At 48.1% G+C, this 24,403-nt stretch overlaps 2 protein-coding genes across 4 annotated transcripts; one reads left to right on the top strand and one right to left on the bottom strand.

Moving 5' to 3' along the window:
• Positions 1 to 1,989: 1,989 nt before the first annotated feature.
• EXOSC1 (exosome component 1) lies at positions 1,990 to 12,793 on the bottom strand. 2 transcript variants are annotated; one of them, XM_030941519.1, is made up of 8 exons: positions 12,686 to 12,793; positions 12,463 to 12,578; positions 9,605 to 9,679; positions 6,942 to 7,030; positions 4,494 to 4,534; positions 3,526 to 3,576; positions 3,013 to 3,097; positions 1,990 to 2,383 (listed from the first exon to the last, which is right to left on the bottom strand). In XM_030941519.1, the coding sequence occupies exons 4-8, from the start codon at positions 6,985 to 6,987 to the stop codon at positions 2,277 to 2,279; spliced, it is 330 nt and encodes a 109-aa protein (XP_030797379.1). In that variant the 5' UTR covers positions 6,988 to 7,030; positions 9,605 to 9,679; positions 12,463 to 12,578; positions 12,686 to 12,793; the 3' UTR covers positions 1,990 to 2,276. The 2 variants fall into 2 exon arrangements, with proteins under 2 accessions (XP_030797379.1, XP_010387870.2); XM_010389568.2 differs by having other exon boundaries at positions 4,501 to 4,534.
• A 68-nt stretch (positions 12,794 to 12,861) lies between these two features.
• On the top strand, positions 12,862 to 24,321 carry ZDHHC16 (zinc finger DHHC-type containing 16). 2 transcript variants are annotated; one of them, XM_010389558.1, is made up of 11 exons: positions 12,862 to 13,084; positions 18,059 to 18,306; positions 18,473 to 18,667; positions 18,798 to 18,886; positions 19,270 to 19,298; positions 19,902 to 20,035; positions 20,173 to 20,220; positions 21,077 to 21,162; positions 22,297 to 22,420; positions 22,610 to 22,680; positions 23,727 to 24,321. In XM_010389558.1, exons 2-11 carry the CDS (start codon positions 18,064 to 18,066, stop codon positions 23,839 to 23,841), a joined length of 1,134 nt encoding a protein of 377 aa, XP_010387860.1. In that variant the 5' UTR covers positions 12,862 to 13,084; positions 18,059 to 18,063; the 3' UTR covers positions 23,842 to 24,321. The 2 variants fall into 2 exon arrangements, with proteins under 2 accessions (XP_010387860.1, XP_010387861.1); XM_010389559.1 differs by lacking the exon at positions 20,173 to 20,220.
• The last annotated feature ends 82 nt before the right edge of the window (positions 24,322 to 24,403 follow it).

Genomic DNA, 24,403 nt, shown 5'->3' with positions numbered 1-24,403 from the left:
TGACTTAGTGCAGTGGAAAGGAGTATAATTACATTATAAACACAACTGCCTTCTCCTTTGAAAAGATCACTGGAATACAAGAAATCCCATAAAGCTGGAGAAAGAACATTCCCTTTTCCTTCTGGTGGGAGCAAGTAACACCCTCCATCTGTTGAGCTCCTAATGCTTCTCTGCCACCCACTGGATGAGGGATATTACATACGTTAGCTCTAATCTTAACCCACGAAAGGGCTGGTAACTCCTGTTTAAGGAAGAGGAAACAGGCCCAAAGAAACATGTAAAAAGCACCAAATGTCACACCACTTGGTACTGGGGCTGGGATGGGTATTACTAGTTCAAGCAAATCAAGGTTCTATGATTTAAATACTTTCAAGCATCTTGCTTTTCAATTTTAGATTTTCATTTGACCTACACAATAACCTTGAGTAATTTCAGTCTCCAAGAGGCTGGTGGAATGTTACTTTCCTAACCTGTGCAGAATCCTAGACCAGAAGCTGGTAATTTTGGCCAGCACAGCGGCACACACCTGTAATCCCAGCACTTTGGGAGGCTGAGGATCACTTGAGGCCAGGAGTTTGGGACTGGCCTGGGCAACATAGCAAGACCTGGTCTCTACAAAAAAAATTAGCCAGGCATGGTGGTACGTGCCTGTAGTCCCAGCTACTCAGGGGACTGATGGGTGGGAATTACCTGAGTCCAGGAGTTTGAGGCTGCAGTGAGCTATGACTGCACCACTGTGCTCCATCCTGGGTGACATTCTGAGGCCCTGTCTCTTTAAAAATTGCATGTACAACAAAAACACAAAGGCCAGGCATGGTGGCTGATGCCTATAAGCCCAGTACTTTGGGAGGCCAAGGCAGGTGGATCACCTGAGGTCAGGAATTCAAGACCAGTCTGGCCAACATGGTGAAACCTCATCTCTACCAAAAGTTAGCTGGGCGTGGTGGCGCATGCCTGTACTCCCAGCTACCGGGAAGGCAGCAGCTGCAGTGAGTTGAGATCGCGCCACTGCACTTCAGCCTAGGTAACAGCAAGACTCTGTCTCAAAAACAAAAAACAAAACCTGGATGTGGATCTACAATCTCAATCTCGGTAAAATTTTCAATTAAAGAAACCCTAGCGTTCAAGGTTAGGAAGCAGAGGATAGAAACTAAGGTGGGTTGATTCTAAAGCTCACATTATGCACTGTCACTAATACTGAAGATATGGGTTTGAGTAACATCTCAAGAAGTGACATCTCAAGACTCGTATTTTGTCGGCAACCTCTCCATGCTTAACTTTCATCCCTTCCTCATCCCCAAACTTAGGCCTTCATTTCTGCTTCTGTACTTAGCCTGGGCTTGTCTCTCTGCCTTGAATATATTCACTTACTTATGTTCTTTAATTTATTTTTATCTCATGTCACTAATCCTTTCCTGGCCACCTCATATGACAGTACTCTGTCCCACTTTTCAATTCAGATTTAACATTTCCTGGAGTACCCACTATATCAGTAATGTGTATCAAATACTTTTAGACATGTTACTTATTTTTTTTGAGACAGAGTCTCGCTCTGTTGTCCGGGCTGGAGTGCAGTGGCACAATCTCGGTTCACTACAACTTCCATGTCCAGGGTTCAAGCAATCTTCCTGCCTCAGCTTCCCAAGTAGTTGGGATTACAGGCATGTGCCACCACGCCCGGCTAATTTTTGTATTTTTAGTAAAGACGGGGTTTTACCATGTTGGCCAGGCTGGTCTCGAACTCCTGACTTCAACCTGACTCGGCCTCCCCAAGTGCTGGGATTTACAAGCATGAGCCACCACGTCCGCCTCACATGCTATCTGTATCACGTGTCCTCAAATTTTCATTAAACCATAATGTACCTGAATGAAGGGGATGTATATAAAGCACTTGACTCAGTGCCTAGCACAGTGAGTACTCAATAAGCAGAAGTACTGAAATGTCCTGACACCATTTAGATGTCTTTCTCTGCTTAAGACAACATAACATCCTTTTAGTAAAAAAGTTTTATCATAACAAAAAATATGTATTTATAAGGACTGTCGGGGGGATAGGCTATTTCCAATATCACAGTTTGTTTGTTGGTGCCTTGAAAAGGTAAGTTTTATTACTCAAGAGAATGAAATCCACTGATAGGTTCACAGAAACGTGTTCCATCTACAGCGTAAGTTTCTGGCAGATTTTTCTGTAAGTGGCTGTTGGCCAACGCCAGGCAGCATCTGGGTGTTATACTCAGGAACAGCTTACCCCCTTCCATGGGGTAAAAAGTGGCTTCTTAGGTCTGCAAGAATTCAGGTTGTACTCGGGCTACTTTCCGGAATTCTTTAGTGTGGGTCTTAGGGCACTGCATCTCACACCAGCTGATGGGAACCATCTGGATACCTGCAAGGGAAAAGCTGGTGGAGCCCAGACCCCAAAGATTTGCCTGGGACTCCTCTTTTATGCTGGGTATGAAACTGAAGTGCCACCAAGCTTCCTACTGAACCTCAACTCATAAAGAAAAAACTTTGTTCTACTGACTTACGGAGTCCCGTTTCCTTGGATTTATATAAGGAGAATCAGGCTGGGTGCGGTGGCTCACACCCACAATCCCAGCACTTTGGGAGGCCAAGGCGGGCAGATCATTTGAGGCCAGGAGTTTGAGACCAGTCTGGCCAACATGGCGAAACCCCGTCTCTACTAAAAATACAAAAATTAGCTAGGTGTGGTGGCATGTGTCTGTAATCCCAGCTACTTGGGTGATGAGAATTGCCTGAACCCAGGAGGTGAAGGCTGTGGTGAGTGGAGATCGCACCACTGCACTCCAGCCTCCTTGACACAGCGAGACCCAGTCTCAAACAACCACCACCACCAGCACCAAGCAAAAAAGAAAAAAAAAAATCATTCAAATCTCAGAAGGAAATATCTATAGCCATACTGCTTCCCAGATAAGGGAAACCAGGAAAAACAATGGATTAATCCCAAACCATAGCTCCAGGGAAAGTAAGGATGTGGAAGCAAGGCCATCTCACCTGACTCACTGTGGGCTACCACCACTCCCAGCTCGTTCTCGGCAGTGGTTAGCAGGTAGTTGGACTGTGCATCACCTAAGGAGATCTAGTCACATAACACTGAAGGAAAATGAGGAGTTAGAAGTCTTCCCCCAACCGTAGCCACCTGAGTTGTTTTTCTACTTTCTCTGTTTTGTTTTTTTGAGACGGAGTCTCGCTCTGTTACCCAGGCTGGAGAGCAGTGGCGCGATCTCAGCTCACAGCAACCTGTGCCTCCAGGGTTCCAGCAGTTCTCCTGCCTCAGTTTCCCGAGTAGCTGAGATTACAGCCATGTGCCACCACGTCCAGCTAATTTTTTATTTTCAGTAGAGACAGGGTTTCACCATGTTGGGCCAGGCTGGTCTCGAACTCCTGACCTCAGGTGATCCACCTGCCTTGGCCTCCCAAAGTGCTGGGATTACAGGCATAAGCCACCACGCCCAGCCTCCATCTCTTTTGACAAAAAAACAGAAGTCTGCTGGGAATAAAGGATACCACTTTGGCCAAGACAATGTCACCTGGGCGGAAACTCTTATAAATTTCAACCTGTAAAGAAAGAACAGGAATGGTAAGTAAAAGTTCTAGACTGGGTCTATATGAAACTGTGAACCCTTCTGGTAAAGCCAGTCTACTTTCTAATCCTGGAGGGTAGAAATCATCATTACTCATGTCAAGTCAACAACTTTTAATTGCTTCTATAGTATTATCATACAAATGAAAAGTTTTTTTTTTTTTTTTTTTTTTTTTGAGATGGAGTCTCGCTCCGTTGCCCAGGCTGGAGTGCAGTGGTACAATTTTGGCTCACTGCAACCTCCACCTCCCGGGTTCAAGCGATTCTCCTGCCTCAGCCTCCTGAGTAGCTGGGATTACAGGCGTGCAGCATGACGCTGGCTAGTTTTTGTATTTTTAGTAGAGACAGGGTTTCACCATGTTGGTCAGACTGGCCTTGAACTCCTGACCTCGTGATCTGCCCGCCTTGGCCTCCCAAAAAGCTGGGATTACAGGTGTGCACCACCGCACCTGGCCCTTTTTTGTTAAGAGGTAGAATCCCACTGTGTCACCCAGGTTGGAGTGCAGTGATGCAATGGTAGCTCACTGCAGCCTTGGACTGCTGGACCAAGGGATCCTCCTGCCTCAGCCTCCCAAGTAGCTAGGACTACAGGTTCGTGCCACCACATAACCTCAAACTCCTGGGCTCAAGCAATCCTCCAGCCACATCCTCTCAAGCAGCTGGGACTACAAGCATGAGCCACCATGCCCGCTAATTTTTAATTTTTAAAATTTTTGTAGAGACAGGGTCTCACTGTGTTGCCAGGGCTGGTCTTGAAGTCCTGGACTCAAGTGATCCTCCCGCCTCAGCCTCCCAAAGTACTGGGATTACAGGTGTGTGCAACCATGCCTGGTCTGAGATAATACTTTCAAGGGACTGAGATTTGTAAAGCCGTTAAAAAAAGAGAACCAACCAACAACCTTGTCTTTTTCAGTTGCTCGGACATCTTCCTTGCTATAAAAAAAGAATTAACAGAAAGATTAATTATCTGTGAGAAATAATTTTTTTTTTTTTTTTTTTCAAGACAGAGTCTCCCTCTGTCACCCAGGCTGGGGTACAGTGGCACGATCTCGGCTCACTGCAACCTCCGCCTCCTGGCTTCAGGCATTTTTCTTGCCTCAGCCTCTCAAGCAGCTGGAATTACAGGCATGTGCCACCACGCCTGGCTAGTTTTTGTATTTTTAGTGGAGATGGGGTTTCACCACGTTGGCCAGGCTGGTCTTGAACTCCTAACCTCAGGTGATCTATCCGCCTCAGCTTCCCAAAGTGCTGGGATTACAGGCATGAGTCACCTTGCCCAGCCTGTGAGAAAGAATTATTCTGTAGATTCCTAGTAAATAAAGAGCTACAAGAACAGACAGAACAAGTCTTTTTTTTTTTTTTTTTTTTTTTTTTTTGAGACGGAGTCTCGCTCTGCCACCCAGGCTGGAGTGCAGTGGCCGGATCTCAGCTCACTGCAAGCTCCGCCTCCCGAGTTCACGCCATTCTCCTGCCTCAGCCTCCCGAGTAGCTGGGACTACAGGCGCCCGCCAGGTCGCCCGGCTAGTTTTTTGTATTTTTAGTAGAGACGGGGTTTCACCATGTTAGCCAGGATGGTCTTGATCTCCTGACCTCGTGATCCGCCCGTCTCGGCCTCCCAAAGTGCTGGGATTACAGGCTTGAGCCACCGCGCCCGGCCAGAACAAGTCTTAATTGGGACCCAGATGCTACTCAGGGGAGCAGGGTGGAGAGCAGATCAGATTTGGCAAGAAAGGATAAGGAGTTTTGTTGCCTCAGGGTTCGAACAGAAGCACTATAGCAGGGGTCCCCAACTTCTGGTGGCCTGTTAGGAACCGGGTTGCACAGAAGGAAGCGAGTGGCAAGCAAGCTTCATCTGTATTTACAGCTGCTCCCCAATCGCATACATTACTGCCTGAGCTCCGCCCCTGTCAGATCAAAGTGGGCATTAGATTCTCATAGAAGTATGAACCCTATTGTGAACTGTGCATATGAGGGAGCTAGGCTGCCCACTCCTTATGAGAATCTAATGCCTGATGATCCGTCACTGTCTCCCATTGCCCCCAGATGGGACCATCGAATTGCAGGGAAAGAAACTCAGGGCTCCCGCTGATTCTGTATTATGGTGAGTTGTAAAATTATTTCATTATATATTACAGTGTAATAATAATAGAAATAAAGTACACCATAAATGTAATGCACTTGAATCATTCTGCAACCACTCCCACCACAGTCTGTGGAAAAACTGTCTTCCAAGAAACCGGTACCTGGTGCCAAGAAGCTTGGAGATTGCTGCACTACAGAACCACATCAAATCCTGAGGCTGGAAAGGACCTCAAAAGTTAGATGATCTGCTTGGCAAGAAATGTTTGTCCTTTCTCAAGGAAGCCACAGGAAATCACCGTCTCACTCACAAATCTTTTTAATGTTTTATAACCTCTGAGTTCAATCTATATTAAATTTTTTAAAAAGTGCTTCCTAAAATGCCTTCCACTTTGGTTTGAGTCATCCTGACACTGCTAAACTTCAGCTTCACTCAATTCTTTTTGCTTTACTTTTCATTTATTTATTTGTTTTTTGAGACAGAGTCTCACTTTGTCACCCAGGCTGGAGTGCAGTGGTACAAACTCAGCTCACTGCAACCTCCGCCTCCTAGGCTCAAGTGATCTTCCCACTTCAGCTTCACAAGTAGCTGGGACGACAGGTATGCACCACCATGCCCAGCTAATTTTTTTTTTTTTTTTTAAGAGATGGAGTCTCGCCGTGTACCCTGTGCTGGAGTGCAGTGGTGTGCTCTTGGCTCACTGCAACCTCTGCCTCCTGGGTTCAGCCTCCTAAGTAGCTGGGATTACAGGCACACGCCACCATGTCCGGCTAGTTTTTGTATTTTTAGTAGAGACAGGGTTTCACCATATTGGCCAGGCTGGTCTCAAACTCCTAACTTTGTGATCCGCCCACCTCGGCCTCCCAAAGTGCTAGGATTACAGGTGTGAGCCACTGTGCCCGGCTAATTTTTGTATTTTTTACAGAGACGGGGTTTCACCATGTTGGCTAGGCTGGTCTCAAACTCCTGATCTCAGGACATCCACCCGCCTCAGCTTCCCAAGGTACTAGGATTACAGGCATGAGCCACTGTGCCCAGCCTTTGCTTTACTTTTAAACCCTCTCTTGTTAATATTTTCCTTTTGTCCTAGCTCATCCATGTATTTTTGGATACTATTAGGGGAGAATCAAAGCACAAAGAAGAAAGAAAAATGGGCAAGAGAAAAATAGGAATTGTAACTGTTGCTCAAAATTCTGGTGTCCTAGTCTATCCTAATCTTATTGCAGTTGCTAAGGCATACGTGACAAGGATACTTCTTACCGGATAGTTCCTCGAAAAGAGTTCTTAAGTGGCATGGACCCCACATATAGGATGTGTACTTTGGCAAAGCGTGAATTGATACTAGAGACCTGTGGAATTGAGAAAAGATCAGCATCAGAGTATAAGCAGTTGTCAGCTCAAGGAAGCAGCAACAAACTGGGGATTACTAGGACTTCAATGCAAGCAACCCTACTAAGTAGAGAATTTAAGACAAGTTAACTCCTACTTCTCTGCATAAGTGACATATGTAAAGGGGAATAAGAGCCACTCTGGCCACTTGATAGAGTCACCCTGGGAAACAAAGATGGTATGGGTTTTTTTTTTTTTGAGACAGAGTTTCGCTCTTGGCGCCCAGGCTGGAGTGCAATAGCGCGATCTTGGCTCACCGCAACCTCTGCCTCCCGGGTTCAAACAATCCTCCTGCCTCAGCCTCCTGAGTAGCTGGGATTAAAGGCATGCACCACCATGCCTGGCTAATTTTGTATTTTTAGTAGAGACAGGGTTTCTCCATGTTGGTCAGGCTGGTCTCGAACTCCTGACCTCAGGTGATCCACCTGCCTCGGCCTCCCAAAGTGCCGGGATTATAGACGTCAGGCACCGCACCTTGCTGTTTTTTTTTTTTTTTTTTTTGAGACAGAGTCTCGCTCTGTCACTCAGGCTGGAGTGCAGTGGCACGATCTCGGCTCACTGCAAGCTCTGCCTCCCAGGTTCATGCCATTCTCCTGCCTCAGCCTCCCCAGCAGCTGGGACAACAGGCGCATGCCGCCACGCCTGGCTAATTTTTTAGTAGAGACAGGGTTTCACCATGTTAGCCAGGATGGTCTCGATCTCCTGACCTTGTGATCTGCCCGCTTCGGCCTCCGAAAGTGGTGGGATTACAGGCGTGAGCCAACACTCCCGGCTGTGTTTTTTTTAGTCTTTTCACAACTTGCCCTTCAGAGAGGTATAGATTTTTTAAAGTATAGATGGCTAACATTGGAGAAAAAAAAAAGGCTGGACACAGTGGCTCATGCCTATAATCCCAGCACTTTGGGAGGCTGAGGTGGGCACATCACTTGAGGTCAGGCGCTCGGGACCAGCCTGGCCAACCTGGTAAAACCCCATCTGTACTAAAAATACAAAAATTAGCCAGGCGTGGCAGCATACGCCTATAATCCCAGCTACTCGGGAGGCAGAGGCAGTAGAATCGCTTGAACCCAAGAGGTGGAGGCTGCAGTGAGCCGAGATCGTGCCACTGCACTCCAGCCTGGGTGACAGAGCAAGGCCCTATCTCAAAAAAAAAAAAAAAAAAAAAAATCTAAAAAGGAAAAAAATCAAGGAATGCCAGAAAATAAAAGTCTTTTGCTTCTCTGCAGAAAAAGGTCTCAGCTTCAGATGTTCAAAAATAGGCTTCCCAATCATCCTCTGGCATCCCTGTTTCCCAGACACAGGTAGAAACTCTGTATTCAGAGAATTAGCTCAGTGAAGGAACTATGCATGCCTGCTCTTGGCTGCCTTATTATTCTAGAAATCTGTAGACCAGCACAGTCCAATAAAACTTTCTGTAGTGACAGAAAAGTCATGTGCTGACCAGTATAGCAACCACTAGCCACAAGTGCTATTGAGTACTTGAAATGTGGCTAATGTGACTAAAGAAACCAATTTTATTTTATTTTTGAGAGACAGAGCCTTGGAGTGATCATGGCTCACTGCAGCCTCAACCCCCTGGGCTCAAGCGATCCTCCTGCCTCAGCCTACCAAGTAGCTGGGACCACAGGCACGTGCTACCATGCCTGGCTAATTTTTTATTTTTTTTTTTATTTTTGTTTTTCAGACAGAGTCTCACTCTGTTGTCCAGGCTGGAGTGCTGTGACACGGACTCATTGCAACCTCGGCCTCCCGGGTTCAAGCAAATCTCCTGCCTCAGCCTCCCGAGTAGCTGGGATTATAGGCATGTGCCACCACATTGAGCTAATTTTTGTATTTTTAGTAGAGATGGGGTTTCACCATGTTAGCCATGAGTGGCCAGGCTGGTCTCGAACTTCTGACCTCAGGTGATCTACCCACCTCGGCCTCCCAAAGTGCTGGGATTACAGGCGTGAGCCACAGTGCCCAGCAATTTTTGATTCTTTTTGTAGAGATGAGGTTTCACTATGTTTCCCAGGTTGGTCTTGAACTCTGGGTTGAAGCAATCCTCCTGCCTCGGCCTCTTTTTTTCTTTTTTTTTTATCCTTTGAGACAGAATTTCGCTCTGTTGCCCAGGCTGGAGTGCAGTGGCGCAATCTCAGCTCACTGCAAGCTCCGCCTCCCGGGTTCACGCCATTCTCCTGCCTCAGCCTCCCACATAGCTGGGACTACAGGTGCCCGCCACCATGCCCTGCTCATTTTTTTTGTATTTTTAGTAGAGATGGGGTTTCACGGTGTTAGCCAGGATGGTCTCAATCTCCTGACCTTGTGATCAGTCCCCCTTGGCCTCCCAAAGTGCTGGGATTACAGACATGAGCCACCGCACCCAGCCTGCCTTGGCCTCTTAAAGTGCAAGAATTACCAGTGTGAGCCATTGTGCCCCGCCAGAAATAAATTTATGTAGCTTGTGGCTATCATACTGGACACTGCAGTTCTGGCATGGTCATGATTTCAGCATTGAATGGGCGTTCTAAGCATGGAAGTTAGGATAAACTTACCTTACAGGTTACAATAGCTCCCACATCTGGCAGTAACTGGGACTCTGTTTCTCTCACTACAGACACCACAGGAAGCTACAGAGGGAACAAGAAAAAACTGAAATGTCCTGGCTAACCCTTGGGTCAAGGCATTTGTGTCTTGAGAGTAATATAGGAATGTCTTGGTACACAGGTGAGAGCTGGAGTATGGATTCATTTATAGCCCAGAGCAGAAGGCCTTAGAAATTTTAGGAAATAGGAGGACCAGGGGGCTACAGAATGCTGCTAGAAGATGTAAATCTCTAAACTTCTTTTTTTTGTTGTTGTTGAAGATGGAGTCTTGCTCTGTTGCCCAGGCTGGAGTGCAGTGGCACATTCTCGGCTCACTGCAAGCTCCACCTCCCAGGTTCACGCCATTCTCCAGCCTAAGCCTCCCAAGTAGCTGGGACTACAGGCACCCACCACCATGCCTGGCTAATTTTTTTGTAGTAAATCGCTAAACTTCCAATAAGTTTTTTGGTGATTCTCTCGGAATTTCTTGGTATACAACTATATTGCCTATAATCATTGACAATTTTACTTTTTTTGGGTTTTTTTTTTGAGGTGGAGTTTCACTCTTGTTGCCCAGGGTGGAGTGCAATGGTGCCATCTCGGTTCACTGCAACCTCCACCTCCTGGGTTAAAGTGATTCTCCTGCCTCAGCCTCCCGAGTAGTTGGGATTACAGATGCCTGCCACCACGCTCGGGTAATTTTTTGTATTTTTAGTAGAGATGGGGTTTCACCATGTTGGTCAGACTGGTCTCGAACTCCTGACCTCAGGTGATCAACCCACCTTGGCTTCCCAAAGTGCTGGGATTACAGGCGTGAGCCACTGTCCGGCTGACAATTTTACTCTTTCCTCCAAAGTTATACTGCTTCTTTCTGTTTCTTATTTTACTGCATAGGCTGAAATTTCCACAGAAATGTTACATAATAGTGGCTACGCTTGTTGTAAGTGAATACTTGCAGAGTTTTCTTTGAGCATGGTATTGGCTGTTGGTATGAGACAGATATTTTGAGCCTCATCTTTTAACAATCTCTCCGTTGCTCACGATGCTTCAGCTCTCCTGGCCTTCTTTCAGTTTCCCAACTTACTAAATTCTTCCCACTTTCAGATCTCTCTTCAACCTATTCTTTCTGCCAGAACTGCAGTTTCTCCACCCACCTGACTCTAACCTACTCTTTAGATGATTCAGCTTCAATGTCACTTCTGCTGACTAGGATGGGTTTGCCTGTTACATGTTCTCAAGGTGCCCTATTGTAGGGGCCATTGAAAATAATATGCTGAGAATGGATAAGGCTCAAGGACAGTATCTCTAGCTAGTTGCACTTTCCATGAACTTCAGTAGTCAAGGATACTATCTGTAGTTGAACTTTTAATGAACTCTAGTAGGCGCCAAAAAGGCAGACAAAATAAGAAAGAACTTAGAAACAAAGAACTAAGCAGTAGGTTATATTTGGGTGCAGAAAGTTTGTTTTGTATTATGTCATTTTTACTGACGTGGGATTTGTGGGGTATAAATAAAGTGAGGCGGAGGCCCTAGGGGCGGCCGCCATGTTCTCTGTTTGTCTTTGTCTTTCGTGTCTGTGTCTGTTCATTCTCCACTACCCCCGGCACGGGCCTCAAGACCTGTAATATTCTTTCAAAGCAGCCACCACGTAACCATATGCTCATTTGAGCATTTATTTGTTTACAATTTGTGTCTGTGTCCTTTGATAGCAGAAACCAAGTCAGCGCTGCGCTGACACATGAAAATACTCAAGTGATATCTATGAAATGAACAAACTCAGGACTGTTAAGGACATTCCCAACAATGACTGAATAGAAAGCCCCTTGAGTCAGACAGCTTAAGTTACTTACTCAAAGCAGAATCGAGGTCAAGTTAGCCAGAACCTAACAGTTCTAATTCTGAATCCTCTTTCTACTGTGTTCCTTCAAATATTGCTTATATGATCCTGAGCTAATCCTGGATCAATCTCTAAAACTAGAAAGGTAGGTATTACTAATTCAACAAACATTTATGGAGGAGCTGCTTTGTGCTAGATACTGATGGTATGGTGGTAGCGCCTGCACTCGTGGAACTTAGATTTACGCAAGGGAGAAGTCTAGTGGGAAACATACCTGAGTGTCTAATCATATGCTGACATAAGTGCTTGGAAGAAAAGGGACAGAGTTTTTTGTGAGTCTTTAACAAAACAAACAAAAACAAAACATCCCACAAAACTCCTTTCCTCAATTAGTGGGTCCAGAAGGGCTTCTCTGAGGTGATAATACAGAAGCTATCTAACGGAGGTAGGAATTAAACAGGCCTAGGAAGACAGAAGCGTTCCAGATAGATGGCATGTTACAAAGGCTCTGTAGCAGGAGAAAGCTTGGCGCATTACCGACACTGAAAGAAGCTAGTGTGTTATAAATTTTTTTTAAAAGGGCAAGCCAAGACTGTGATTATAACTTTTACAAATAGAAAAGACTGTCTGATTAGATTGCGTCAGTGAGGTGGAGATAGTGGCACTAGATAAAGCCGGAGAGGGAAGCAACATTCATACAGTATACAACTCACTGCTGGGCTGAGCTGGGCTGGGTTACTGAGTTCGCATCTGCTTTTGTCCCAAGCTCCCTCCCCAAGGGTCAGAAGCACAACCAAGCGAGATCAACACAACTAGTGTGTGGTGGCTAAGTGCACAACAGCGGCGATACGGCTAGAAGAAACTAAGAGACCAACATTGTACCACTAAGGCTCTAAAGACGCGTCCGCAGTGCCCATGCCTAAAGACTGGAACTCAAGGTCAGCCTAAGGGAAAAACAGAGAGAGAGGAGATGGCATGCCGTTTCCTTTACCGCGCCGTTCTCGCTGCTCTTCATCAGGCAGCCGGCAAGCGACGAAAAGATGTAGCCGTGGCGGGTGTAGGTGCCGCTGCCCGGGCTGCCCTCCTCCAAGTTACACAGACGTTCGCCTGCAGAAAAAATGCTGCATCGGTCACGGGCCCCCAGAAACTGCAGGCCGTCCAGCCTTCTTGCTTCGGCCCCTATCCAGGACTCTGTACGGGAAGCGCTCACTTACCGGGGATACAGTATCTCACAGGTGGTGCCATGATTGCCGCTGTCCCAAAACCCGGATGAAAACGAAGTCGATTTCTCATTGGCCAAACTCAGGCACAGTTCCGCAGTAAGACACGCGTCAATTGGTGTTCTTTATCCTCGCGTGCAAACTCCATTTCCCAGGTTACCCCGGGACAAATCCGGGGGCGGAACTTCAGCGCTCCATGCTTGCGCCTGCGCGTGTGGTTGAGGATGGGCTGGCGGCAGGTCCGGGTCTGCTGGCTGGCGCTGCAGGCGGCGGGCCATGGTGGTTTGGATTGAGCCGGATCCGGCCGGGGCGCCGAGTCGGAGGGGGTGGCAGTGAGCGGCGGCAGAGGCTGCGGGGCTCGGTTTGGCTGACTGGGGAGTCGACAGGCGGCAGGTAAGGGCGAAGCCTCGGCCCTTGCTCCCCATCCTAGTCCCTTTTTCTCGGTCGGGCACTGCCCTGGGGCCTTGTTTTGAGTCCGGGTTCCTGCTCTCTCCTCGCCCCGCCCTGCGGGGCTGCGCCCTCGTCAGCTGGAGCGCACCTTCCGAGCAACCGTTAGGTTCAGAGCAGGAAGGAAGGAGGTCAAGCGACCCAACTCGTCTGTTTCACAAATATGGAACCTCAGATTCAGAGACCGGGTTTGACTTGTCCAAAATCTTCAAGATAGAGCCCAAACTGGAACCCACGGTTTTTGACTTCCAGTCCATCGCAGTTTCACCTCGCGGCTGTCATTGAAAAATAAAACCTTTTCCCGATTTTTGTTTTGTTTTGTTTTTGAGAAGGAGTCTCGCTCTTTGGCCAGGCTGGAGTGCAGTGGCGCGATCTCTGCGCACTGCAACCTCCGCCTCCTGGCATCAAGCGATTCTCCTGCCTCAGCCTCCCGCGCAGCTGGGACTACAGGTGCGCGCCATCACGCCCAGCTAATTTTTGTATTTTCAGTAGAGACGGGGTTTCACTGTGTTGGCCAGGATGGTCTCGATCTCTTGATCCGCCCGCCTCGGCCTCCCAAAGTGCAGGAATTACAGGCTTGAGCCACCGCGCCCGGCCTTTTCCCAGTTTTTTAAACTGCAGCTTCCAGTCCTGCGGTCCGATCCTCTTCGCGGCCCCCCATCCCCACTTCAGTAAGCTTTCTCAGGTTGAAAAAGCCGAACTCTGGTTGTGTGGGCCCGTCATCAAAAGATAAGCAGCCCCAAAATAAAGTTGCTACCCTTTTTCTTCTCAGTGTGTTACCCCAGAAGGGAGGTCTGCACATGAATAAAATGCCAGTCTTTATTGATGTCTGGTATCTCCTACTTGAGATTGCAAACATCCTGAGAGCAGCGTCCTTGTCCAGATGACATTCCCCACGACTTTGATCTCAGTTCACCTGACTTCTGATGGCTTTGCCTTCTGTCCCTCCCTGTCCCCTCAGTCGACTTTCCCCTTGGGAAACAGATGGTGACTTAGAGCCATGGGAAGAGGGAAGTGCTGTCGCCTGCAATCTCCTCCAGTCTGGTGGCAGACGACCACTATGGCCTGTGACTGTTACTGAGGGAGGAGAGTACTCGGGCTTGTGCTTGGGGTGGTAGTAAAGCTGCGCTTTGCTGTTTCCTCCCCTATTCACTGAGATTACCCCCTTCTTCCCTACACACATATTTTTGAATTTTGCTTTACCTCTATTTCCTGAGATGAAAAGTCTGGGCCAGGTGCGGTGGCCCGCCTGTAATCCCAGCACTTTGGGAGGCTGAGGCGGGCGCATCACCTGAGGTTGGGAGTTCGAGACCAGCCTGACCTACATGAGAAACCCCGTCTCTACTAAAAAAATACAAAATTAGCCGGGCGTGGGGGTGCATGCCTGTAACCCCAGCTACTCAGGAGGCTGAGGCAGGAGAATTGCTTGAACCCAGGAGGCGGAGGTTGTGGTGAGCCCAGATTGTGCCATTGCACTCCAGCCTGGGCAACAAGGGCAAAACTCAGTCTCAAAAAAAAAAAAAAAAAAGCAAAGTTTGTATGTTCAGTTGCAGCCCACTTACTACATATATCAATTTCCTGGCATCCTGTACCCCATTAGCTAATGGAGAGAGGCCCTAGCTTCAGACTTTGTTCACCCGAATCTGTATCTGTGCATCTAGGAGCTTTCTATTTACACGGTTGGGCTGATTTCTGGTTGGGCTTGTTTTCAAAAACGACTTGTAGCTCCTAAGTGCCGTGATTTTAATAACAGTTTGTATTTCTCTCTTTATTAATCAGACAGAATGATAGCAGCAGACACTTATTTAGGGTTATCACATTGGCGAGAGTGTCCCTGTTGGTATTTGTAGGACAGATAGACATCTGGCCAGGCTTTCCACTTCTGCATCCCTCCAGGTCATTCGTTCAGCAAATATTTGAGTACTTCCATGAGCCAGGTATTGTGCTAAGTGCTTTATAAACATTTCATTTACACTTACCAAATACAGTTTGCCCTTCATACCTGTGAGTTTCACATCGCAGATTCAACCAACCATGGATTGGAAATACTTGGGGGCAGCTGGGCATGGTGGCTCACGCCTGTAATCCCAGCACTTTGGGAGGCCAAGGCAGGCAGATCACCTGAGGTCAGGAGTTTAAGACCAGCCTGGCCAACATTGCGAAACCTTGTCTCTATTAAAACTACAAACATTTGCTGGGTGAGGTGACAGGTGCCTGTAATCCCAGCTACTTGGGAGGCAGAGGCAGGGAGAATTGCTTGAACCCAGGAGACAGAGGTTGCAGTGAGCCAAGATCCTGCCACTGTACTCCAGCCTGGGCAACAGAGCAAGACTTCATCTCAAAAACAAACAAAAAAAGTGTTTATGTGTAGCATTTACTTTGTATTAGGTATTATGAGTAATCTAGAAATGATTTAAAGTATATGGGAGGATATGTATAGGTTGTATGCAAATACTATGCCATTTTATATCAGATTTGAGCATCCATAGATTTTGGTATCTGAAGGGAGGACTGGAACCAATCCCTCCGCAGATACTGGGGTTGACTGTATCTGTATAGTTACAGAATCAGTAAGGGTTAGAGCTGGAAGGGACTTCAGCATTTAATCCCACTCCCTCACTGAATGTGAACACAAGGAGATTGAGTCCCAGCAGGGTTGAATGATTTGTCCGAGGCTACAGAACTGCTTAGGGACAGAATTGAACCCTAAGGAATTGGGTAAATCTAGTCCTTGAGGCAGGCATTTCCTGTAGCGCTCAGGAATTTAGGACGTGGTTGAGAATGATCTGAAAAGTGGAGAATAGAAGTTTTTTTTTTAAGACTAGAAGAGGTGCGAGGTAGCATATAATTTGAGTTTATTACAAATGAGGAATGCATTGGATTTGCATGCTGTTGCTACAAAAAGTATTTTGGCAAATAGGAAACTCTCCATTAGCTATAGAAAGGGAATGAACAGTGGTGTGGACAGTCCAAAAGCCACCTAGATTTGTTGTGGGGTAATCTGTTTTGTCCCACTCTTACATTTGATTGTGGGTATCCACCACTTTAAAAATTCATGCTACAAGCCAAATCATGCTTCCAAACAGTAGGGGTGGAAGTTTGAGCTTGAGCTTTTTTTTTTTAAATTTTTTTTGAGACGGAGTCTCACTCTGTCTCCCAGGCTGGAATGCACTGGCGTGATCTCGGCTCACTGCAACCTCCACCTCCCGGGTTTCAGCGATTCTCCTGCCTCAGGCTCCCAAGTACTGGGATTACAGGCATGTGCTACCATGCCCAGATATTTTTTTGTATTTTCAGTAGAGACAAGGTTTCACCACGTTGGCCAGGCTGGTCTCTAACTCCTGACCTCAAGCGATCCACCTGCCTCAGCCTCCCAAAGTGTTGGGAGTACAGGTGTGAGCCACTGCGCCTGGCCTTTTTTTCTCTTTTCAACACTCTCCTTAATTCTTTTCGCTTCCTAGGAGGTGACAGGAACAGACAGTTTCTTTATCCTGGTGCTGAGTGTAGGTCCCTACCGAATTGTGCTTTCTCCTCTGTAGACCTTGTCTGCTAAGTTCCTTTTCGCCTTAGAGCTTACAAGGCTTGTGCAAGGAGGTAATTAAGTATTTTCTTTGAAAGGTCTTTTGTGGGGATGAGCCAGGGTGCAAGGAGAGTACAATGCTCCAGTTACCGAATTGAAACCATCCCTGCAGTGGAGCAGCCTCCTCCAGTTTCTCTTGGGTTTTGAGCTGTTAAATAAGTCAGTGAGGTTGTCAAGGACAAAGCAGCCCTCCCTGGCTGCCTCAGGGCAAAATCAGGTAATTTTTTTTTCTGGTGAAAGTATTTAATCTGCAGAACTGATGAAACTGTCATCTGTTAGCGCATCTTTGTCTTCTGGTCATTGCCCAGGTAGCTGATCTCTTCCCATGGCTGCTGCATGAGGTAGAAACTGCATAGAGGAGATGGAGGCACTGGTAGAGGTGCCACAGAAGCAGTGAACTGGGAAGTCTGGTTGGGCAGCTTGGGGCTAAGGTAGCAGCTGCAAAGAAGGTTCTTGAGTGTCTAATTAGACTGGGGCAGTGGAGTCCATCAGAGAGGTCAGGCCCCGAGGCCTTCATGAATCAACATGGAGGTCCCCTCCCATTGCTTGTGACTCCTTCCTGTGGTTTTGGCCCAGAATACCTGGAGTTATCTTGGCTACCATTTCCTTGGGAGTGGGGCTGGGAATGGAATTGGAGACAAAGCATTTTCTGTCATGCAAGGGGTAGCTGGCTGTCCTGACAGGAGACAGGGAATGTCATGCTACCAGGTTGAGTCGGCTAGCCTGTGACATCAGCCCAGAGGGAATAGGAAGGAAGAGTATCTTTTGCCAAGACTTAAATAGCGCCAGGGAATATCTCGGTGCAGGATCCACATTCTGTGTACTCATTCCTCCACTGGCTGTTCTTTGGTGAGGAGTAATCGTCTGAAGGTGGGCTGATGCGCCAACGCAGTCAGGAAGCCCCGGCGATCTCTGCTACGGTGGCCATGCCCAGAGACACAGTGGGCAGCTTTGTCCATGTTGGCACACTCCACCCAAAGGTCTGTCTACACAGACAATTCCTAAGACTGCTTTGGTTTGGAGCGGCCTTTCTCACCCCTTTCCTGTGGCCTGTTGCTTTAGGTGTGCATCACCTTGGATTTGCTATGCAACCATGTGGTGTAATATAAGTACGATTTCTGCAGGCTCAGAACTGTCAGTCTTACCCCCTTAATCTGGTTGAAACATGGGCACTGTCCATAGAAAAATGAAGTAACCTTCCTACTTCTCATAGGTGGTGACTGGCCTAGCTGGGTCTTAGTCTCAGGCTTTGCCCTCCCAGTGAGTACTCTAGGCTTTCCCACTAGCGGGTTAGGAAGGGAGGGCTCAGATTAGATCCTCACAATGGTGTGCTCTCCTAGGAAACATGCGAGGCCAGCGGAGCCTGCTGCTGGGCCCGGCCCGCCTCTGCCTCCGCCTGCTTCTGCTGCTGGGCTACAGGCGCCGCTGTCCACCTCTGCTCCGGGGTCTAGTACAGCGCTGGCGCTACGGCAAGGTCTGCCTGCGCTCCCTGCTCTACAACTCCTTTGGGGGCAGTGACACCGCTGTCGATGCTGCCTTTGAGCCCGTCTACTGGCTGGTAGACAATGTGATCCGCTGGTTTGGAGTGGTGAGTGATGTCCAGGGAGCAGGAAAAGGGGTGGGGAGCAGAGGGACATGTCTCTGACAGACCCAACCCAGGTTTTGGAGGCCAGCCCCCACCCCTAGGGAAACTCCGAGTCTGCTTTGGGCATAGCTCTTGCGCCATGTCTCCCTGACCTTGCTGGTGTTGGCAGGTGTTCGTAGTCCTGGTGATCGTGCTGACAGGCTCCATTGTGGCTATCGCCTACCTATGTGTCCTGCCTCTCATCCTCCGAACCTACTCAGTGCCACGACTCTGCTGGCATTTCTTCTATAGCCACTGGAATCTGATCCTGATTGTCTTCCACTACTACCAGGCCATCACCACTCCGCCTGGGTACCTACCCCAGGTGGGTCCTCACAGGGGCATTGGGGGAAGTTGCTGGCTATGGGACCTGGTCTCAGGAGTGGGGAGAGTACCTTGGTATGTTTTGAGAGACAGAACTGGTGCTGCCACAGTTATGCTCTCCCTTCACACAGGGCAGGAATGATATCGCCACGGTCTCCATCTGTAAGAAGTGCATTTACCCCAAGCCAGCCCGAACACACCACTGCAGCATCTGCAACAGGTGGGTCTTGGCTTTGCCCTCTGGGAATCCCAGCTGTGGTCCTTCTGCTGTAGCCCTAGGGCAAAACCTCACCTTGAGTTTGCTAAGACATGGGTGAAGCACCCATCATGTCCCAGGCAATGTGCCCTCTTCTCCTGACACCTCATCCTTACAATGGTCCTCTGAGGTAGGCATTATTACCACTTGTGAAAACCGAGGTTTGGAGAGATGAGTTACCTTGTCCAGTATCTTATAGCTATTAAACTGCAGAGCTGGGTTTGAAGCAAGGCCTGGCTGTCTTCAAAGTCTGTGCCCTTTCCACCTCAGCAGGATGATGTCAGGATTGGCACTGACATCTCAAGAACTTTGGCCACCGTAACAGAGCCTGTGTCCCTTCCTCACAGGTGTGTGCTGAAGATGGATCACCACTGCCGTATCCTTTTGCTTCCTCTTCTGCCTGAGGCCTTCCTTAGCTCCAGGGTACTGTACAGGGTTAATGACCACCATTTAGCATCACCCTGCAGAGAACACTGGAGTTGAGGAGTTGTGGGGGCTGACCATCTCCTGGGGGAGCAGGAAGCTCACACTCTAGGACAGATCTTCTTGGAGCAAGGAATCTTTTGACAGCTCTTTCTTTTCTAAACTCTCATGCTAACAGCTATTGGATGAAAAGAGATGTTTGAGTTTCTGTGGTTGTTCACTGGGTACGCCAGATAGAACCATGGGTCCCCATCTGCTGTTCCACACAGATGTTTGGCTAAGTCCAGCTAGGCTGAAATATCGGCAGATTCATTTTAGTGAAGGATTTCAGTTTCTGTGACTTCCTGGTGGGACCTGAATGCTCTGAAAAGCTTTGAGCACTTCTACCTCAACCTTGGGTGTAAAGAGTTGTATTTTCCTGCCTTTGGAAAGTAGTTCTTAGTGACTGGAAGCCTGAGGCTTGGGTGATGTTGTCACGAACCAGGGATGAATCCGAGGGGCCTGGACACCGCCTGAAATTGTGTTTGATTCTAGTCCTTAATCATTTCCCAACCAGCCTGGCTAAACAATTGTGTGGGCCACTATAACCATCGATACTTCTTCTCGTTCTGCTTTTTCATGACTCTGGGCTGTGTCTACTGCAGCTATGGAAGTTGGGACCTTTTCCGGGAGGCTTATGCTGCCATTGAGGTGAGCTCGTTGTCAGGAATAGGGCAGCTCAGTAGTGTAGAACTTTGGGATGTAGAACCTGTCCCTAAGGAATGGGGCGGTAGCATCCCATCCTAGAGGCCTGAGAGTATAACCAGCACTGTTTTCCATCCCCTTAGAAAATGAAACAGCTCGACAAGAACAAACTACAGGCGGTTGCCAACCAGGTGGGCTGTCCCCACCCCACTGCCTCCTGCTGCTCAGGCCTGGGGGCATAGAGTTGTTCAGGCAACTGGGGCCGACCTGCCCATTTAGTTGTAGAGGCTGCTGAGAGGCCACTCTAGACCAGATCAGGAGTGTTCAGGCCGACTGGCTGTGGTGGGTAAACTAAGTGACCTACAGGCAAGCTGGAAGTTCCTGGTATTTGACAGTTTTGGCTATCTATCCCGTCATCACCTCTCTTCGGCCGAGCAAGCAATCTGCCTTGGTGACGGCCTGAGCAGCAAGGAGTCTATGTTAGTCTGTGTAATGGGGTTCCAGGGGACAGAGATCAGGCTGAGCCAGTCTGATCATCCCTTGCACCTGGTCTATCTACATCTGGATCATCCCTGTCCCCCAGTACCTTTTAGGACTCCTTAATCTGCTGAGCCCATCTTGGGCCCATATTGATTGTATTTCTGCTGCCCTTTCACAGTCCCTAGTGGTTCTCCTCACTCCAGTCAGTCCATTCTGGGTATGGTCTGGTCTCCTCTCTTGGGGATGCAGCCGCGCAGTGAAGGAGTTCTGGCTGGGGATTGGAGTGGCTTCCCCTGGAGCCCCATTTGTGTTGTCACTCTGAAGGCCCAGGGTCAGCTCCTCCTGTGCTTCACCATCCTGTCCAGACCCTGCTCTGCTGCCCAGTGTTTGTCCATGTGGTGATGCCGCTGGGCTTGGTCCACTCATCTTCGCTGCTACCCTGACTCCTCTGTGGCTTTACCCCGTTTCCTCTGCCTGGGTTTGGATCACTTCCTGCCTATAGGTGCTGGGGCAGTTGCTGGAGACCCACAGAGCAAATGAGCCAGCTTTGCTGTTTTCTTTTTCTAGACTTATCACCAGACCCCACCACCCATCTTCTCCTTTCGAGAAAGGATGACTCACAAGAGTCTTGTCTACCTCTGGTTCCTGTGCAGGTATTTAATTTTGATAGTTTTAAGGGAGGGGAAGCTTCAGAAAAAAAGTTTTTTAGGTGCCCATACGCAGGCGGAAACCCATTCCTAAGTGAACTGCTACTGTTTTAGTCTAATTTAGGTTGGCAAAGAGCCAGCACTTTTCTAAAGCATTTCAGGGCAGGGAGCACTGAGGATATTGGCATTGCTTATTACTAAGCACATGGATACAAGTATATGCTTGATATGTAACCAAAGTAAGTTAAACTCCTTATTTATAGATGAGGAAAACTGAAAATTGGGGGCCAAGGGGCGGTGAAGTGAAGTGACTTGTTCTATGATACACAGCTAGTAGGAATAGTAGCACTGGAATTTGAATTTCATGCCATCCCATTCCAACCCTGGGTGCTTTTACTACCTCCCACTATCTCCCAAGCATGGGTATTTTAGGAAATGTAGAACATTTTCTCAGTAATACAGACTTCTCTACTCTCCTTTCTGCATACTCTCTTATTTTCCTTTAACAACAACAGAGATGGAGTCTTGCTATGTTGCCCGTGCTAGACTCAAATGATCTTCCTATCTCAGCCTCCCGAGTTGCTGGGACTACTAGGCATGAGCTACTATGCCTGGCTTCACATCACTTATTCTTAGGCCACTTTGATGCTTTTTCTTTTTTTTTTTTTTGAGACGGAGTCTCGCTGTATTGCCCAGCTGGAGTGCAGTGGCCGGATCTCAGCTCACTGCAAGCTCCGCCTCCCGGGTTCACGCCATTCTCCTGCCTCAGCCTCCCGAGTAGCTGGGACTACAGGCGCCCGCCACTGCGCCCGGCTAGTTTTTTGTATTGTTTAGTAGAGATGGGGTTTCACCGGGTTAGCCAGGATGGTCTCAATCTCCTGACCTCGTGATCCACCCGTCTCGGCCTCCCAAAGTGCTGGGATTACAGGCTTGAGCCACCGCGCCGGCCTTTGATGCTTTTTCATTGATGCTGTTTATAGACATAATGAAGTAAAAGTTTATCTAGGATTATATGCTGGGAGGTGAGGAAGACTTAGGTAGAGAGGTTACAAGCTAGTTGTTATTGCTTAGCTCAATTTCAGACATACTTCCTCCAGCCCTCTCTAAACTACCCACCAGTCTTTGCCCCTCTTTTCTTAGTTCTGTGGCACTTGCCCTGGGTGCCCTAACTGTATGGCATGCTGTTCTCATCAGTCGAGGTGAGACTAGCATCGAAAGGCACATCAACAAGAAGGAGAGACGTCGGCTGCAGGCCAAGGGCAGAGTGAGTAGGGTTGAAGGCTCGGGTGGGTAGGTGGGTAACTGAACCTGCTCTCCTGTAAACAGGCCATGGGCAGGGCTGACTAGGGCAAGCATTGTAAAAGGCCAGAACTACTCTACCTGAGCTTTAGCTTAGCCAGTTTAGTCTCAAAAATTAGAAGTTCAAAGAAACATGTGTTTTTCTTGGCTCCAGGTATTTAGGAATCCTTACAACTACGGCTGCTTGGACAACTGGAAGGTATTCCTGGGTGTGGACACAGGAAGGTAATGTAAGACACACAGACTAATGCAGTCCAACAGAATGCTGTGAAGAGAAAGATGTTCTGTGCCTGTGAGCACTTGGAATATGGCTAGTGGCTACTGTGTTAGCACAGTTCTAGACTCTACGAATAGAGATCACTGTTCATTTGAACCTAAGAAGCTTGAGGCCAACACTATGTGGTTTTAAGTAACAGATGAGGCTTCAGCATGACTACAGTAGAATCCTCGGAAAGCTGTGCTCAGGAAGGGGCCTCTGGTTGTAGGATGCAGTGGGCAGCAGTCACCTCTCACTTGGAGAGCAGTGTCTAGAGTTCAAGCCAATAATTTGTGAGATGAAAATAATCTACTTGGCACAGAGGCCCTAAGACAGTAACTGGAGCTACCTCTCAGCCCAAGACAAGGGGAAACAATTTTTCTTTTCTCTTTTTTTTTTGAGACGGAGTCTCGCTCTGTTGTCCAGGCTGGAGTGCAGTGGCGCAATCTCGGCTCACTGCAAGCTCCGCCTCTGGGGTTCACGCCATTCTCCTGCCTCAGCCTCCCAAGTAGCTGGGACTACAAGCGCCTGCCACCACGCCCGGCTAATTTTTGTTTTGTATTTTCAGTAGAGACTGGGTTTCACCACGTTAGCCAGGATGGTCTCGATCTGACTTCGTGATCCGCCCGCCTCGGCCTCGCAAAGTGCTGGGATTACAGGTGTGAGCCACCGCGCCTGGCTGGGGAAACAATTTTTCAAATGGCAATTACTGAGGCGGTAACAATTAGATGAGCAGACGTGCCTTCCCTCCACCCTTTCCCATGTACATGACACTCCTATCACTGTGCTTAAAGTGGACCTTTAAAAGTTGAGCTCGAAACCTCAAAAGGCCTTCAAGGAACCAAAAGGTACATTTGTCGGATAAAATTAGGCAGAAAAAATTAAAACTTTTGTTACTTTCATAATTGACATCAAGGCAGCTTCAGGATACCTTGATGTATGCTTGTTAAGGAATGATGATCGGGAAGGACCAAGAATTCTTGGAACTCAGAGACACTTCTCTCTTCTCTTCTAGGCATTGGCTTACTCGGGTGCTCTTACCTTCTAGTCACCTGCCCCATGGGAATGGAATGAGCTGGGAGCCCCCTCCCTGGGTGACTGCTCACTCAGCCTCTGTGATGGCAGTGTGAGCTATACTGTGTCAGCCACGACTTGAGCACTCATTCTGCTTCCTATGTTATTTCAAGGGCCTCCAAGGGCAACTTTTCTTGGAATCCTTGATCAAAAAGAGCCAGTGGGCCTGCCTTAGGGTACCATGCAGGACAATTCAAGGACCAGCCTTTTTGCCACTGCAGAAGACAGACACAATGTGGAGAAATCTTAGGACTGACATCCCTTTACTCAGGCAAACAGAAGTTCCAACCCCAGACTAGGGGTCAGGCAGCTAGCTACCTACCTTGCCTAGTGCTGACCAGGACCTCCTCCAGGATATAGCACTGGAGTTGGCCACCACCTCTCCTACTTGCTGTCTGAAAAAAACACCTGACTAGTACAGCTGAGATCTTGGCTTCTCAACAGGGCAAAGATACCAGACCTGCTGCTGAGGTCACTGCCACTTCTCACATGCTGCTGAAGGGAACAAAAATAAAGGTATTCAATTTTTAAAGATACGTAGCTTCTCACTCTGCCTCACAATAGGGCAGGGAAGGGGAAAGTCAAAACCTAGTGAGTAGGTGTTCTGGTCATGCCTCT

The sequence above is a fragment of the Rhinopithecus roxellana genome, chromosome 11 (genome assembly GCF_007565055.1).
Source record: "Rhinopithecus roxellana isolate Shanxi Qingling chromosome 11, ASM756505v1, whole genome shotgun sequence".
Lineage (NCBI taxonomy): Eukaryota > Metazoa > Chordata > Mammalia > Primates > Cercopithecidae > Rhinopithecus > Rhinopithecus roxellana.
Note: the sequence above shows the minus strand (reverse complement) of the source record. Positions and strands in the feature narration are given on the sequence as shown.